This window comes from Malurus melanocephalus, unplaced genomic scaffold (genome assembly GCF_030028575.1).
Source record: "Malurus melanocephalus ecotype Western Australia unplaced genomic scaffold, MMel_1.1 scaffold_230, whole genome shotgun sequence".
NCBI classification, from domain to species: domain Eukaryota; kingdom Metazoa; phylum Chordata; class Aves; order Passeriformes; family Maluridae; genus Malurus; species Malurus melanocephalus.
Genome location: NW_026623462.1, coordinates 459,344 through 472,065, shown reverse-complemented (window position 1 = coordinate 472,065; position 12,722 = coordinate 459,344). Strand labels below are relative to the sequence as shown.

Below are 12,722 nucleotides of genomic sequence, written 5' to 3'. Positions count from 1 at the left end.
CCCCAGGTGAAAACAGGACTGGAGTTTGGGGCTGGAATTTTGAGGCTGGATAAATTGGGGCAGGTCTGTAGAAGGCAGATCTGGGGGAACAGCTTTACTCAGAAAGTGTCACGGTATGAGAACAGGGGGCCTCGGGGGTACCATGGACATTGGGCAGCCAGTTGAGTTCCCAGGATGTTTTTTCTTGTGAAATAAGATTCATAAAATTTTTTGTTGCCTGAGGGCTTTGTACCAGCCTCAGCCCCAGCCATACACACACACACACACAGAATCTCTGCATTTGTGGATACATATATATACACACACACAAATCTTTATATATTTGCCTTTTGCAACCAAGGTTGAGTCTTTCAAAGCAGAAAAAATATGACATTTGAGAAACCTGGAGCTTTTCAAAGGCTTTGCTGAAAATCCTAGAAAATTKCAAGGAAGTTTTCGAGGATGGAGAGTGATGGGAAGTGGCCAAAAACCTCAGCCCTGGGTCCAAAAGCAACTTTTTCCTGTAAAAAAAAAAAAAAAAAGAAAACATGCTCTTGTAAACATTGTGCAGTCTGCTCCAGGCAGGAGCCCTGGGGATGGGAAGTTGGTTTTCCAGGCAGGATGCCTGCAGGGCTGATGCTGGTTCTGTATTGCAGGTATCACCATGAGTGTGTGGAGCCATGAGGATGTCCTGAGCCCCGTGGGGACACTCTGGGTCCTGTGGGGACCTGCCACTTGCCTTCCAGTCCTGCTCCTGGGGCACAGAAGTGTCACAGCTATGTGTTAGCACGGGATGGAGRTGCTGAGCAGCAGCACAGAGCCGGCTGGGTCAGCACCCAGAGCAGGTGCCCTGACAGGTATCTCCAGGTCCCCCTTCWCCCTGAGCTCAACCAGGGATGTTTTTCCAAAACTTCTTGTCTCTGAGTGGTCTCCGAGGGTCCATTGTGAGCCTGGCAGCAGCCAGGATGTGGGGGGAAGGCAGATTGCAGAGGCAGGGATAATTCTGACCCCAGCTGAGCTCGCAAGGACAGGCACAGGATGCTCTGGCCCTCTGCCAGCCCCAGCCTTCCCGTGTGCAGCAGGCCTGTGCCTCAGTTTCCCTGTCACAGGGGTGGCCCCCCTTCCTTTGCCCGCTTTGGGGGTGATGGGCCTGTGGAAAGGGCAGTCTGCCCCTCTCCTCTCCTCTGGAGCCCGTGGCCAGGGAGCGTTGGCAAGGGCTGTGCCAGGGCGGTGAGGCCATGGCTGAGCTCTGGGTGGGGCTGAGGGAAGGGCAGCAGGGGATGCTCAGAGAGGATTCAGGGATGGAGGGATGTGGGGATGTCAGAATGAAGAAGGGAAGGGATGTAGGGATGAAGAGGAGAAGGGATGTGGGGTTGAAGAAAAGGGATGAAGGGACGCAGGGATGAAGAACGGCAAGGATAGAGGAATGGAGGGATGAAGGGATGCAGGGATGAAGAACGGCAAGGATAGAGGAATGGAGGGTGAAGGGATGCAGGGATGAAGAAGGAAGGGAAGGGAGGGCTGTGGGGACGCAGAGCTCTGATCCATCTCGGTCAGACGCTGGAGTCCCGGGCTCCCCACCGAGCGGACCGTGCGGAGGCGCCGGGAGATGGCAGCAGCGGCCGAGAGCGGGGCCCGGTGCGGGGGCGGTGCCGGCGGGGGGTGTCCCCGGGGAACGGGGGGGCCGAGGGCTCCGCGGGCATCCCCGCTGCTCTGCAGCCCTTCCCCGCTGCTCTGCAGCCCTTCCCCGCCGCTCTGCAGCCCTTCCCCGCTGCTCTGCAGCCCTTCCCCGCTGCTCTGCAGCCCTTCCTCCGCCCTTATCCCGCCCCGGGCCGCAGGGCCGTGCTCGGGGGCTCCGGCGGAGGGGAGAGGGGATGCCCCTAGATCAGCTTCCCCGGGGGGATGCACACGGGTGGTGTCCGGACACGGACACGGGTGGGTCCTGCTGTGCTGGGCTCCTGCCCCTTCCCGCAGCTCCTCCATGGCTGGGAATTCCCGGCTGCCCTGGCGCCGAGCCCTTCCCGAAATACTTGAATGAGCCGGGCTATAAACATTGTTTTTCTTTCCTTGCAGGCACTGCCGCGTGCTGTAAGCCCCACGCTCTCGCTGTTGCTTCTTTCAGGTTTTTCTGGATTGTTCACTTCCCGACCCCTCTGCTGCACCCTGATGGAGACCCCCGGAGGGTCCCGGGAGCGGGGGACACAGGGAGCCAGCGACAGCTGCTGCCGGGGCACCCCTCACCCTGCTGGGTGGGCACAGGTTTGGCCACGTGTGGCATCCACCCGTCGCTCGCCAGGGCCACCACAGTGAAAGGTGYCCGGCATTACCGGTGGGGAGCACAGAGTTCCTGCACCACAGGACGTGACCATCTCCAGACCTGCCCTTCCTCTGGGAGTGACGGCTCCTATTTATGGATTGGGTGGAAAACCAGGAGGCTTGGTCAAATGTCCCACAGGCCCCGRGCCTGCCCCTGTCTGCGGCTCGGACACGTCACAGACAACGCCTGTGGGGCTTGCAAAAGGTCAGCCATGGAGGACAGTCAGGGTGGGACACAGCTCAGTGGGGTGCGCTGCCTTGGTGAAGACAAGAGGCGTTGTCCCACACAGACACCACTCACCCTACAAGACCCCCTCAGCCACAAAGCCTCTCCGGCCGTGATCCCCTTGGCCATGATCCCCCCGGTCACGATGTCTCCGGCCCCAGCGCCCCTGAACATGTTCTCCCCCGCTCATCAGCGCTCCCATCCCATTGCTCACCCGCCCACACCGTGCGGACMCAGCCGCGGGCCGGCCAGGGGCACCCGGGGATGCCCAGGAGCATCCTCGCCAAGGGGTCCCGGGTCGCCCCCCGGCCTCTCGCCCCCAGCTGGGCTGTGCGGGGCTCTGCAGACTCTATTTGAGGAAACCCGACCCAAACACGCCCCCGGGGCTCGCGGCGGCGGCGGGGCCGGGCCGGGGGCGGGGGCGGGGGGTGCGCTGAGCGCGGCGGGTCCCAGCCCGCCCCTTCCCCGCCCGCCGCCTCCGCCATGGGCGCCGCGGGGCCGCTCTGCGCCCTCCTCCTGCTGCTGGGCACCGGCACCGGCACCGGGACCGGCACCGGGACAGCCCCACCGCGTCTGGTGCTCGCCCTCCTGGCCCGGAACGCGCAGCACTCKCTGCCGCACTGCCTGGGAGCCCTGGAGCGCTTGGACTATCCCGCGGGCAGCATCGCCCTGTGGTGAGGGAGCGGCACCCCGGGGGGAGCGGACATCCCGCGGCGCGGAGAGGAGCAGAGATCCTGGGGGAGGAGAGGGCTGTGGGGGAACGGGCATCTCGGGGGGAGCGGGATGCTGGAACACAGGGACCACGGGGATAACGGGGAACCCTGGGGGAATGGGGATAGTGGGGGGAAGGAGGCTCCTGGGGAATAAGGGAGACTGTGGGGCGGATGGAGAGCCGAGAATAGCAGGGACCCAAAGGAGAATGCGGGGGGAGCTGGAGAAAGTGGGGGAACTAGGGACTCGGGGTAATCTTGGAGTAAAAGGGGCCTGGGTGGGCAGAACAAAGATTCGAAGGAATGGGGGCCTGAGGGAGAATGGGGACCCTGCGGGGACAGGGACTTTCAGGAGGAACAGGGACCCCGGTGGTAGCAGCCCCCAGCCCCAAAGTGTGGGGGGTGGCTCTGCCCCGCGTGTGGAACCCAGGAGGGAACCGGGAGGGGCTGGGGCTGCCCTGCGGCGAAGGGGCAGGACCCCCACCTTTCCCTTGAGGAATATGGGACTGATGAGGGAGGGGAGCCCTGGGCACAAGGGGATTCTGCATCATTAGGGACAGTCGCTACCTTCCCCCTCCCTGAAGGGCTCATCCCCGGCCCCGCTTTCGCAAAGACACCCTCCAAAGCCCCTTTACCGTACGGGGAGTTGGCTTCAAGAGGAATCTCCCGTCCCTTCTCTTCGTCGCGCCACCGCCGTCTGTCGCCCGAGCTTGTCGGAAACTTTTCTGCAGCTGTTTTTGCGGGGAGCTGAGGCGGGGGCTGGCGGGGGGAGTTCTGGCAGGGCTGGGCTGGGGCGGGGGGCAGCTGCTGGCAGGGGAAGGGGGGGATCCCCGCCTTTACGGGCTGCGCCCCCAGGGAACCCCCGGCAGCAGGACCCCCGGGACGTTTCAAGAGCAGCCTGTGGAGCTGAGGGAACACAGATCCTGCCTTGTCCTCTGAATCCGTCAGATCCGCAYGACACCAGTGCCTGGGGGATGTCCTGGGGCTCTTTGACAGGGCGAGGGTGCTGAGGAGTGTGGGATTTGGGGTTTGGGCTGCTGCAAGGTGGGCTCAGCCCCATCTGTGAACATTGTTGTGAGGACGGGTGGGAGAGTTGGTAGTGGTAATGGTGCCCGGCAAAGGAAATGTTCAGAAGGGGGATTTTTTTCTGCCTGTTGAGTCCTTTCCTCTCACTGCTGGACGAGTGGGACACAGGGGTGCTGTGGGGTGTAGGGGGTCAAAACGGCTGTGCTGCGATGTTTATGGTGGGCAGTCCTAGGGCTGCGATGGGTAGAACATGTCCAGGGCTGCCACTGGGCTGCAGGATGAAGGGTGGGAGCCGTGGAACAGCCTGGCTGGCAGCGGCATTGGGAAAGAGATTACCCGTTGGCATTCCCGCTCCTGCCTGTGCAGTCTTGGTTCCTTCAAATTACATGTTTTGTTCCCTAGCAAGTCTGTTACTGGCTCAGTGTTTTGGCCCGTGAGTATTTCTAGTGCAGGGTGAGGTCCTGGTTGTCCCTTGATGAGGACCCCTAGGCATTGATGTCCCCTCACCCCAGGTGTGCGACAGACCACAACTCGGACAACACGACGGCAATGCTGSAGGAGTGGCTGGGGGCAGTGGGAAAGGACTATCACTCGGTGGTCTGGAAGGTGCAGGAGGAGCCCAGGTGAGGCTGGGGAGTGATGGYGGGGTAGGTGTGGGCTGTGAGGGGCTCCTGGAGCAGCATCAGCTGTCCCTGGCCGGGGACCAGGAGGATCGAGGCAGAGCGGGGCTGACTCAGCCTGCCGGCAYGAACAGCCTGCACCGAGTTTGTTCATTCCCAGCGAACGAGGTTAACCCCTGCCTCCCCCTGCCCAGCTCCTACCCTGATGAGCTTGGTCCCAAGCACTGGAGTGACAAACGCTACGAAAACGTGATGAGGTTGAAGCAGGAAGCTCTCACCTATGCCCGAGAGCAGCAGGCAGACTACATCCTGGTAAGGGACAYGGGGCACTGGTGGGGTGGGGGCTGACGTGGGCTTCTCCACATCTCCAGAACCTGTGCTGTCTCCACAGTTCATGGACACTGACAGCATCCTGACCAACAACCARACCCTCAAGTTTCTTATGGCACAGAACAAGTCAGTGGTGGCCCCCATGCTGGACTCGCAGACCTTCTACTCCAACTTCTGGTGTGGCATCACACCCCAGGTAGGTCCCCAGAGAGCCCCAGAGAATGAGACACCCCCATGGTGGAGGAGCCCCCCGCCCTGGAGGCATCGTGCCGGTGTGCTGCAGGGCTACTATCGCCGGACAGCCGACTACTTCCCCACCAAGAACCGGCAGCGYGTGGGCTGCTTCCGCGTCCCCATGGTCTATGCCACCTTCCTGATCGACCTGCGCAAGGAGGAGACCTCGCRATTGGCTTTCTACCCTCCCCATCCCAACTACACCTGGGCCTTCGAYGACATCATTGTCTTTGCCTACTCCTGCCAGGAGGCTGGTGAGGGTGATGAGGGTTTTGGGAGGTGCAGGGGCTTGTGGGGGCTGTGGTGCTCACCTGTCCCACCTGACAGGCGCAGAGGTCCATGTCTGCAACCAGCACCGCTTTGGTTACATCAATGTCCCTGTGAAGGCCCATCAGACGCTGGAGGATGATCGTGCCAACTTTGTGCATCTCACGCTGGAAGCCATGGGTGAGTGCCCGTGGGTGAAGGGATCCTGGAGGCCTCCAGGTCCTGACAGAGCTGTCACCCCCGGCTCCCAGCCAGGGGAATCTGGGGTCYGCTGAAGGATGTTTCCTCTCTGCACAGTGGATGGTCCCCCCATGCAGCGCTCCAGGCACATTTCCCTCCTGCCCAGGCCACTCACAAAAATGGGCTTTGATGAAGTAAGTGCCCAATGGAGCCATTTGTGTCTCCCTGTCCATCCCTCTGGTTGTATCCATCCAGGGCAGAGCCCAAACCCCTGTCCCCAGTCTGCAGCAGCTGGACAAGCTGTGTCCCCCATGACAACATGTCCCCTTGTGGGCTCTCCCCTTCCTCTCCAGATCTTCCTGATCAACCTGGTGCGGAGGCCAGACCGGCGGCAGCGAATGCTGGCATCCCTGCAGGAGCTGGAGATCATCCCGTGGGTGGTGGATGCTGTGGATGGCAGGTGACCATGGGGGCACCACTCACCAGTCCCTGGTGTCACCCCTGGGGAGGGAACTGGGACTGGCTGCGGGGACACCTCACTGATGCAGCCGCTCTCCTTGCAGCACCCTCAACAGCAGTGACATCAAGGTGCTGGGTGTGGACCWGCTCCCTGGGTACTACGATCCCTTCTCTGGCCGCACGCTCACCAAGGGCGAGGTYGGCTGCTTCCTCAGCCACTACAATATCTGGAAGGAGGTACGGGGCCASGGAGGCCATGGGGACACTGTGAACATCACCGGTCTCTAGAGGACCTGGGGAGAGGGATGTCCTGCAGGGTGAGTGGCCCCAATAGGGCCAAGCGTGGTGCTGGGATAGGCTTGCACCTCTGTCCCCTCCCCCAGATTGTGTCCCGGGGGCTGGAGCGGTCAGTGGTCTTTGAGGATGATGTGCGCTTTGAGGCTGCCTTCCCAGCACGGCTGCAGCGGCTGATGGAGGAGYTGGAGCAGGCACAGCAGGACTGGGACCTCATGTAGGTGCTGAGGCCAGGAGCATGTGGGGTGGGGGGCCTCTAGGGCTGTCTCTCATGGTTCCCTGGCCACYCCACAGCTACCTGGGGAGGAAGCAGGTGAATGACGAAGATGAGGCACCCGTGGARGGTGTGCGGAACCTGGTGGTGGCCGGGTACTCGTACTGGACGCTGGCGTACGCCATCTCCCACCGTGGGGCACAGAAGCTGYTGGCCACCAAACCCCTCTCCAAAATGCTGCCAGTGGACGAGTATCTGCCCATCATGTATGACAAGCACCCCAAGTAAGGAGCAGGGGGTGCAGGAGGGTGCTGGCCTCGCTGTGCCGGTGAGGGAGCATTTCTTCTCTGCTATCACCATCTCACCCGGTCCYCCCCTTGCCAGCATTACTCATGCTGGAGGAAAACATCTGTAGCATGAGCTCATTCCCAGCTGGCCGCTGGCTCGCCACTGGCCGCTGGAAAATGGCTTTCTGCCAGTGTGGGGTGGGGGGACTGGGACAGAGCTGGGGCCTGATGTGGGCCTTGCACAGGGTCTTGGCCYCATGGCAAGGGGCGGGGAGCTGTACCCTGGTGCTGGGGGGCTGTGTAGTCCCCCACCCCTGGYTGGGGTCTCAGCCCCAATTTGGAGCACTTGCATGCCCCTCTGGGGTGGGAGTCAGTGGTAAGGCTTTGCCTGGGGATGGGGGAGGCAGTTTAGGGGGTGAATGAGCACCAGTGTCCTGGGAGAGAAGAGATTGGGAAAGCCAGTGAGCAGGACAGAGAAACACAGGCATCAGGCATGTAAAAGGCAGGCTGGAGGTGGACAGAGGGGTGGATTAAGGCTCTGGATGTGCACCAGGAGCAGCTGGAAGCCTCATGTTTGCAGGGATAACAGCACTAGACAGCCCTGGCTCAGGGCCAGCTGGACCCTGTGCCAGACCCACTCCATGCCAGAGCTGGCCCCGGGAGGTGGGGAGCGACAGGTCCTGTCCTTCCTGTAATCCTCCACAGTYCCTCCCCAGCCTTCCACAGCCCCATGCCTGTACCCCACCTCCCTCCCTATCTTCTGACCTGCATGGAGCCTTCCCTGGGTGATTGATAYGATTTTCCCAGTGCTTTTTCTCCTCTGTGCCATGCTCTGTAAGCCAGTTTCTCCTCTCTGGTCTGCTCCACTTTTCCCCAGTGAGGATTACAAGCGGCACTTTGCCCCACGGGACTTGCTGGTGTTTTCGGCTCACCCCCTCCTGGTTTATCCCACTCATTATGCTGGGGAAAGCAACTGGCTGAGTGACACCGAGACCTCCACCATCTGGGATGACGATGCCAAGAAGACTGACTGGGTTGGCTCACAGAAGACCCTGAGAGACTCACGGGGCAGTGCTGGCCACCTCCGCTCTACGGCCCGCGACGAACTCTGATGGTGAGCRAGGCTGTCAGACCTGGGCACAGGGGACAGAGTAGCTGGGGAGCGTTTCCCTGCAAGTGCCACGTTTGGATGTGTCCCAAATGCCTAGCTGCTTTTTGTCATGGGGTAGCAACTTTCCCCATCAGATTCAAAGCACTGGGAAACAGACCAGGTGGGAAAAGGGATTGGGACACAAATGTCCCATRTGGGGGTGTACTGGGCTGGAGGGGACCAGGGGATAGGGCCCTGCTGGTCCCTGAGTGCATGCTGCTCCCAGCTCCTCAAGTGARGAAAGGAGAACACTCCTTTTCCTGCTGCAAAAGTCTCCTCAGTGTGGAAAGAGCTGGGGCATCTCCCAGGGGAACATTTCACCACAACATTGCTTGCTCCCCTCAGAAGTGGGTCTCCCTTGGGCTGTGCCTCAGGCAGGCAGGCAGGCAGGCGACCCACACTGGCTCAGCCCCAGGGCAGCATGGCCACAGTTAATGCTAGGTCAGACTTTCCCTGCCTGAGGTTGCTTGTCCTGGCAGCAGAACTGCCCTGGGARCTGCCAGACGGGGGGAGGCTGGAAAACGGCCCTCCCATTGCCTCAGCTGCAGGCGTGAACATGTCAGGGTTGCTCCTGCTGTGACTGCTAATGTCTGTGTCCGTGCCTCCTAGGGATGAGGGATCGTGACCCAGATGGAAGCACCATGGGCCAGGACCTGATCCTGCCTGCTCCCACTCAAGAGATGCAGCTGCCCYGGACAGAGCCCCACAGGGTTCTTTGCATGTGAAAAATCCACCGAAGGCAGGATTTGCCTCAAGAGAGCCTTTCCCTGCCAAGTGGACAGATCAGAGGAGTGCTGTGYTCCTTCTCTGCTGAGGACACATCTCCAGGACTGTCCCAAGTGATGCCAACTCCGCCRTCTCCCGCTGGCCTGGACTTTGGGGAGCGGACTTTGGGCTGGCCCCTGTGGTGGCCTCCTGCCACTGACTGGGCTTGTCCCTCGTGCCATGCCTGGATGGGAGCCTAGGGAGGATTAAAGCAGACTGTTTGAGCTGATGTGCTGGGTGCTGGCATTGCCCSAAGTTCCCAGAGCATTATCCCACTGGGATGTCCTCAGTGCTGCAGGGCGAGGGTCTGGCAATTCTCCCAGCTGGGAACTTTGGGAATGAAATCTGTAAGGGGAAAGGGAGGGAAGGACAGAGGTGGGGTGGGGAAGAAGACTGATGCTCACCCTTGGGTCTGGGTGTGAAAGGTGGGTGGCATCTGCTCACCCTTGGGGTCTGGGTATGAAAGGTGGGTGGCATCTCCACAAAGCTCAGCTGTCCCCTGGGAATGGAGGTAATGTTGGTAGCAGACACCCACAATGAGATGTCTGAGATCACCAAGTGACTCAGGAAAGCATCATCTGGGGCAGGTTGAACAGCTACAGCAGGGACCCTCTGAAGAAAAACAACCAGTCCAGATCACATGGGGACCTGAAGATCCGAGTGGATCACGTGGGGACCTGAAGATCCGAGTGGATCTGCTGGAGAACAGGGAGAAGGATGTGGCCAAGTGCCTGTTCTGCAAGTGCAGGGTCTCAGCCAGTACAGACACCGGTGAAGGGATGACGGGTTGGGGATACTTTAGCTTCCCAGTTCTTCCCCCGTCCCAGGCAGCCTCAGTGCTCCAGGAGGAGCTCAGGAGCTGGGGATGAAGCAGGTCTGGTGCCAGTTGGAGCAGAGGATGGAAGTGGCAGCAACACTGTGGTATACGTCACCCAGCAAGGGTCCCAGTGCTTGTTCCAGYGCCTGCTGGGATGTAAGAGAGGAGCTGCCTGTGGTGGGTGTCTCAGTACTCGTGGGGTAGAGAACTGAGCAGGATGTGCTGGCACAGCCCAGGGCTCTGGGACACAGAACTGGTAGGGACACACTGCCTTGGTCTGCCCTCTCCACCACGAGACCTGCAATGGGTCTGTGARAAGCCAGAACTCCTGCAGCTGTTGGAAATTCCAGGATTTTGGCTAAAACCACTGAACTCAGTAACACTGTGAGGCCAGCCCTGGAATTGCAGCTCAGTGGGAGCAGCACACTAAAAGATTCCAGGCTGTTTGTGCTTGCCAGTTTCTCAACAAAGCTGAGTTGCCTTTGGACCCTACAGAATTAGCTCCCATTGCTCCCCACTTCTCACGAGAAGCCTCCCTTCAGACTGTGCTGGTTGAACAGGGATGGGAACACAAATTTGAGCTGCAGCGCCAAGGACAACCCGAGCCCCGCAGGTGCTGCATAGAAGACAGGCAGGAGCAGGGCAGTCAGGGTGAAAGTTTATTTCATTTCTGTGTTAACTGAGGTRTGGAGCCTCTGCAGAGATCTGAGTGGGACACGAGCTGCCTGGATTGGTGTGGGGATGGAAGGAGGCTGCCCCAGCACCCAGCCAGGCTGTCCGGAACAGCTACCTCTGCTCTGCACCATGGTCACTCCRGAGAGCCCACAGCACTCTGGCCATCAGCCACAAGGGTGTGTGATCAGTRATTTGTGTCAGCCCCTGTCCCCTGGCTCTGCAGGCACTCGGCTCTGGATGTGCTCCAAGAGGCAGGTCACTGCCTGGGCCAGGATCTGCTCAAGCTTCTCCCGCTCCCCAGCACTGAACGGAGACAGGACATAGTCAGGCACCRTCACATCACCCTCTGGTCGCCCGATGCCGACCCTAAGCCGGGTCATCTCCTGGGGAGGAAGGAAGAGAGCTGGGGGAGCTTCCCTTGACGGCTCAGACAGAGCTAGGCAAGGGGACAGTGGTGCTGGGCAGCAAGGGAGCAACTCCTCATGTTTTCCAGGGGTTTTGAGTGCTTGTTCCAAGAAACATGATTTTGGAAGAGGCTTTTGCTAGGCTGTGCTAAGATCCCAGGCTCCTGCCAGGCCTGGCAGAGCTGCTGAAGTTAATTGTTTCCATGTCCTCCATGGTGGCCAAACAGACATCAGCCCTCCGGGAAGGAGAAGGAGAAAAGGGGAGAAAGGGAGCAGGGGCTTGTCTGAGGAKAGTCAGAAAAATGGGAGTGGGGGGACAAGCCATGCATTGAGGGGAGCACAGGATTGATCCCCATCCACTGAGGCCCACTCACGTTGGAGTGCAAAGCACTGATGCAGGATTGGACCCCGTTGTGTCCCCTTGGGAGAGAAAGAGAAAACGCACAGTTAGTCTGTAAGAGACACCCCCCAGTACAGCACTGAGGTCTCCTGCTGCAGGGATGTGGGAACGTGGTCTCAGCCAGGGGCTGCAGTCCCCATGTCCTGGTTCTGCAGAAACATCCAGCCCTGGAGGCTCAGAGCAGCTAGCTGGGAGGGTTGAGAGAAGCAGGGCTAGGACAACATGTTCTGTCTCAGCTCTTGCCACAGCTGTGTGACTGAGCACTGGGGCCCAGCACCATCCCTGCCCCATCCCACAGTGGAAGCTTTCCTAGGTTAAATATCTGCAGCCTGCCCCAGGARCTGGCACTGGGCAGGCACAGTGGAGGCAGAATGCTATAAAAAGCCTGTGTGGTGCTGTCAATGGGTTGGATCCAGCCCACAGCCACTTCCAGGAGGCTCCCTGCCCTCTCTGCCAGGGCAGGAACTGGGAGGCTGCCCAAACAGCCAGCTGTTGCCTCTGCAATGGATTGAACCGAGGATCAGGGCTGAAAACATTGCAAGGCTGGTGGGATGGGGCCAAGAGAAGCTCATGAATCTGTATGGGCATGTTAAAGCCTCAGACCAGCTCACACAATCACAGAGCTGGGGCTACCCCATACCTTGCGCTGCCTCCCAGTTTGATTGCCACTTTGCCCAGGGCCTTGTCCAGGTCATCGTGAACCAGGTAAATGTCTTCTGGGCCAAGGCTGTAGATCTCAGCTTTGGAAACAGAAATACAACCCAAGAAATGAGGGGGAGACAGACTCACCAGGCCCTGCTGAGTGGGGCTGTAACGAACCATGGAGGGCAGGGGGACAGCAGGGCTGTCACAGGGGCTGATGGCATTACAGGCTCTGGGGATAACCCAGCTGCTCACCAGCACTGGCGACRCTGAGCCCATTGAGGTTCATGAACCTCCGTGGTTTGAGCAGCACCAGCTCCAGACCCTGGGCTTGGGCCAGGGCCACATCAGCACAGCACCGTCTGTCCACTCGCCAACCCTCGGCCACCGCCAGCTGCCGGGCCATCCGGTCCAGCACCTCCATGCCCACGCTGTGCCGTGTGCCCCGCATCCCATAGTTGCCCAGGCCAGCCACCTGTGACAGGTGTCAACAGGGCTCTGATGGGCCACCGTGAGGCCCCTGGCCCCTGCACGGACCTGATCCCCTCAAGAATGTCTCAGATCAACTCCATTCTCCCCATACCTGGCTGTGCCCTCACGGTCCCAATGCCCAGAGCATTCCCTTCAGTCCCTCTTCCCTCRGTGCCTCCATCAKAGCGAGATCACCCCGGTGCTCGCCTGTGACCTGATACCCCCACGGCACACCCCTCACAGCCCCATTCTCCTC

The 12,722-nt window shown here is 60.2% G+C and overlaps 2 protein-coding genes across 2 annotated transcripts in view; one reads left to right on the top strand and one right to left on the bottom strand.

The window, feature by feature from the left end:
* The first annotated feature begins 2,999 nt into the window (after window positions 1–2,999).
* CERCAM (cerebral endothelial cell adhesion molecule) lies at window positions 3,000–9,281 on the top strand. Its single transcript, XM_057374656.1, has 13 exons — window positions 3,000–3,195; window positions 4,770–4,880; window positions 5,072–5,189; window positions 5,269–5,403; window positions 5,491–5,695; window positions 5,769–5,888; window positions 6,006–6,082; window positions 6,242–6,348; window positions 6,452–6,584; window positions 6,731–6,858; window positions 6,936–7,139; window positions 8,020–8,256; window positions 8,902–9,281. The coding sequence occupies exons 1-12, from the start codon at window positions 3,005–3,007 to the stop codon at window positions 8,252–8,254; spliced, it is 1,764 nt and encodes a 587-aa protein (XP_057230639.1). The 5' UTR covers window positions 3,000–3,004; the 3' UTR covers window positions 8,255–8,256; window positions 8,902–9,281.
* Window positions 9,282–10,499: 1,218 nt separating this feature from the next.
* Window positions 10,500–12,722, bottom strand: part of PTRH1 (peptidyl-tRNA hydrolase 1 homolog) — a 2,952-nt gene continuing 729 nt past the window's right edge. The window contains exons 2-5 of the mRNA XM_057374689.1: window positions 12,251–12,470; window positions 11,994–12,093; window positions 11,328–11,373; window positions 10,500–10,932 (exon numbers count right to left, since the gene is read on the bottom strand). Coding sequence (XP_057230672.1) covers window positions 10,747–10,932; window positions 11,328–11,373; window positions 11,994–12,093; window positions 12,251–12,470 — 552 coding nt within the window. The 3' untranslated portion in view covers window positions 10,500–10,746. The remainder of the gene's footprint in view (window positions 10,933–11,327; window positions 11,374–11,993; window positions 12,094–12,250; window positions 12,471–12,722) is intronic.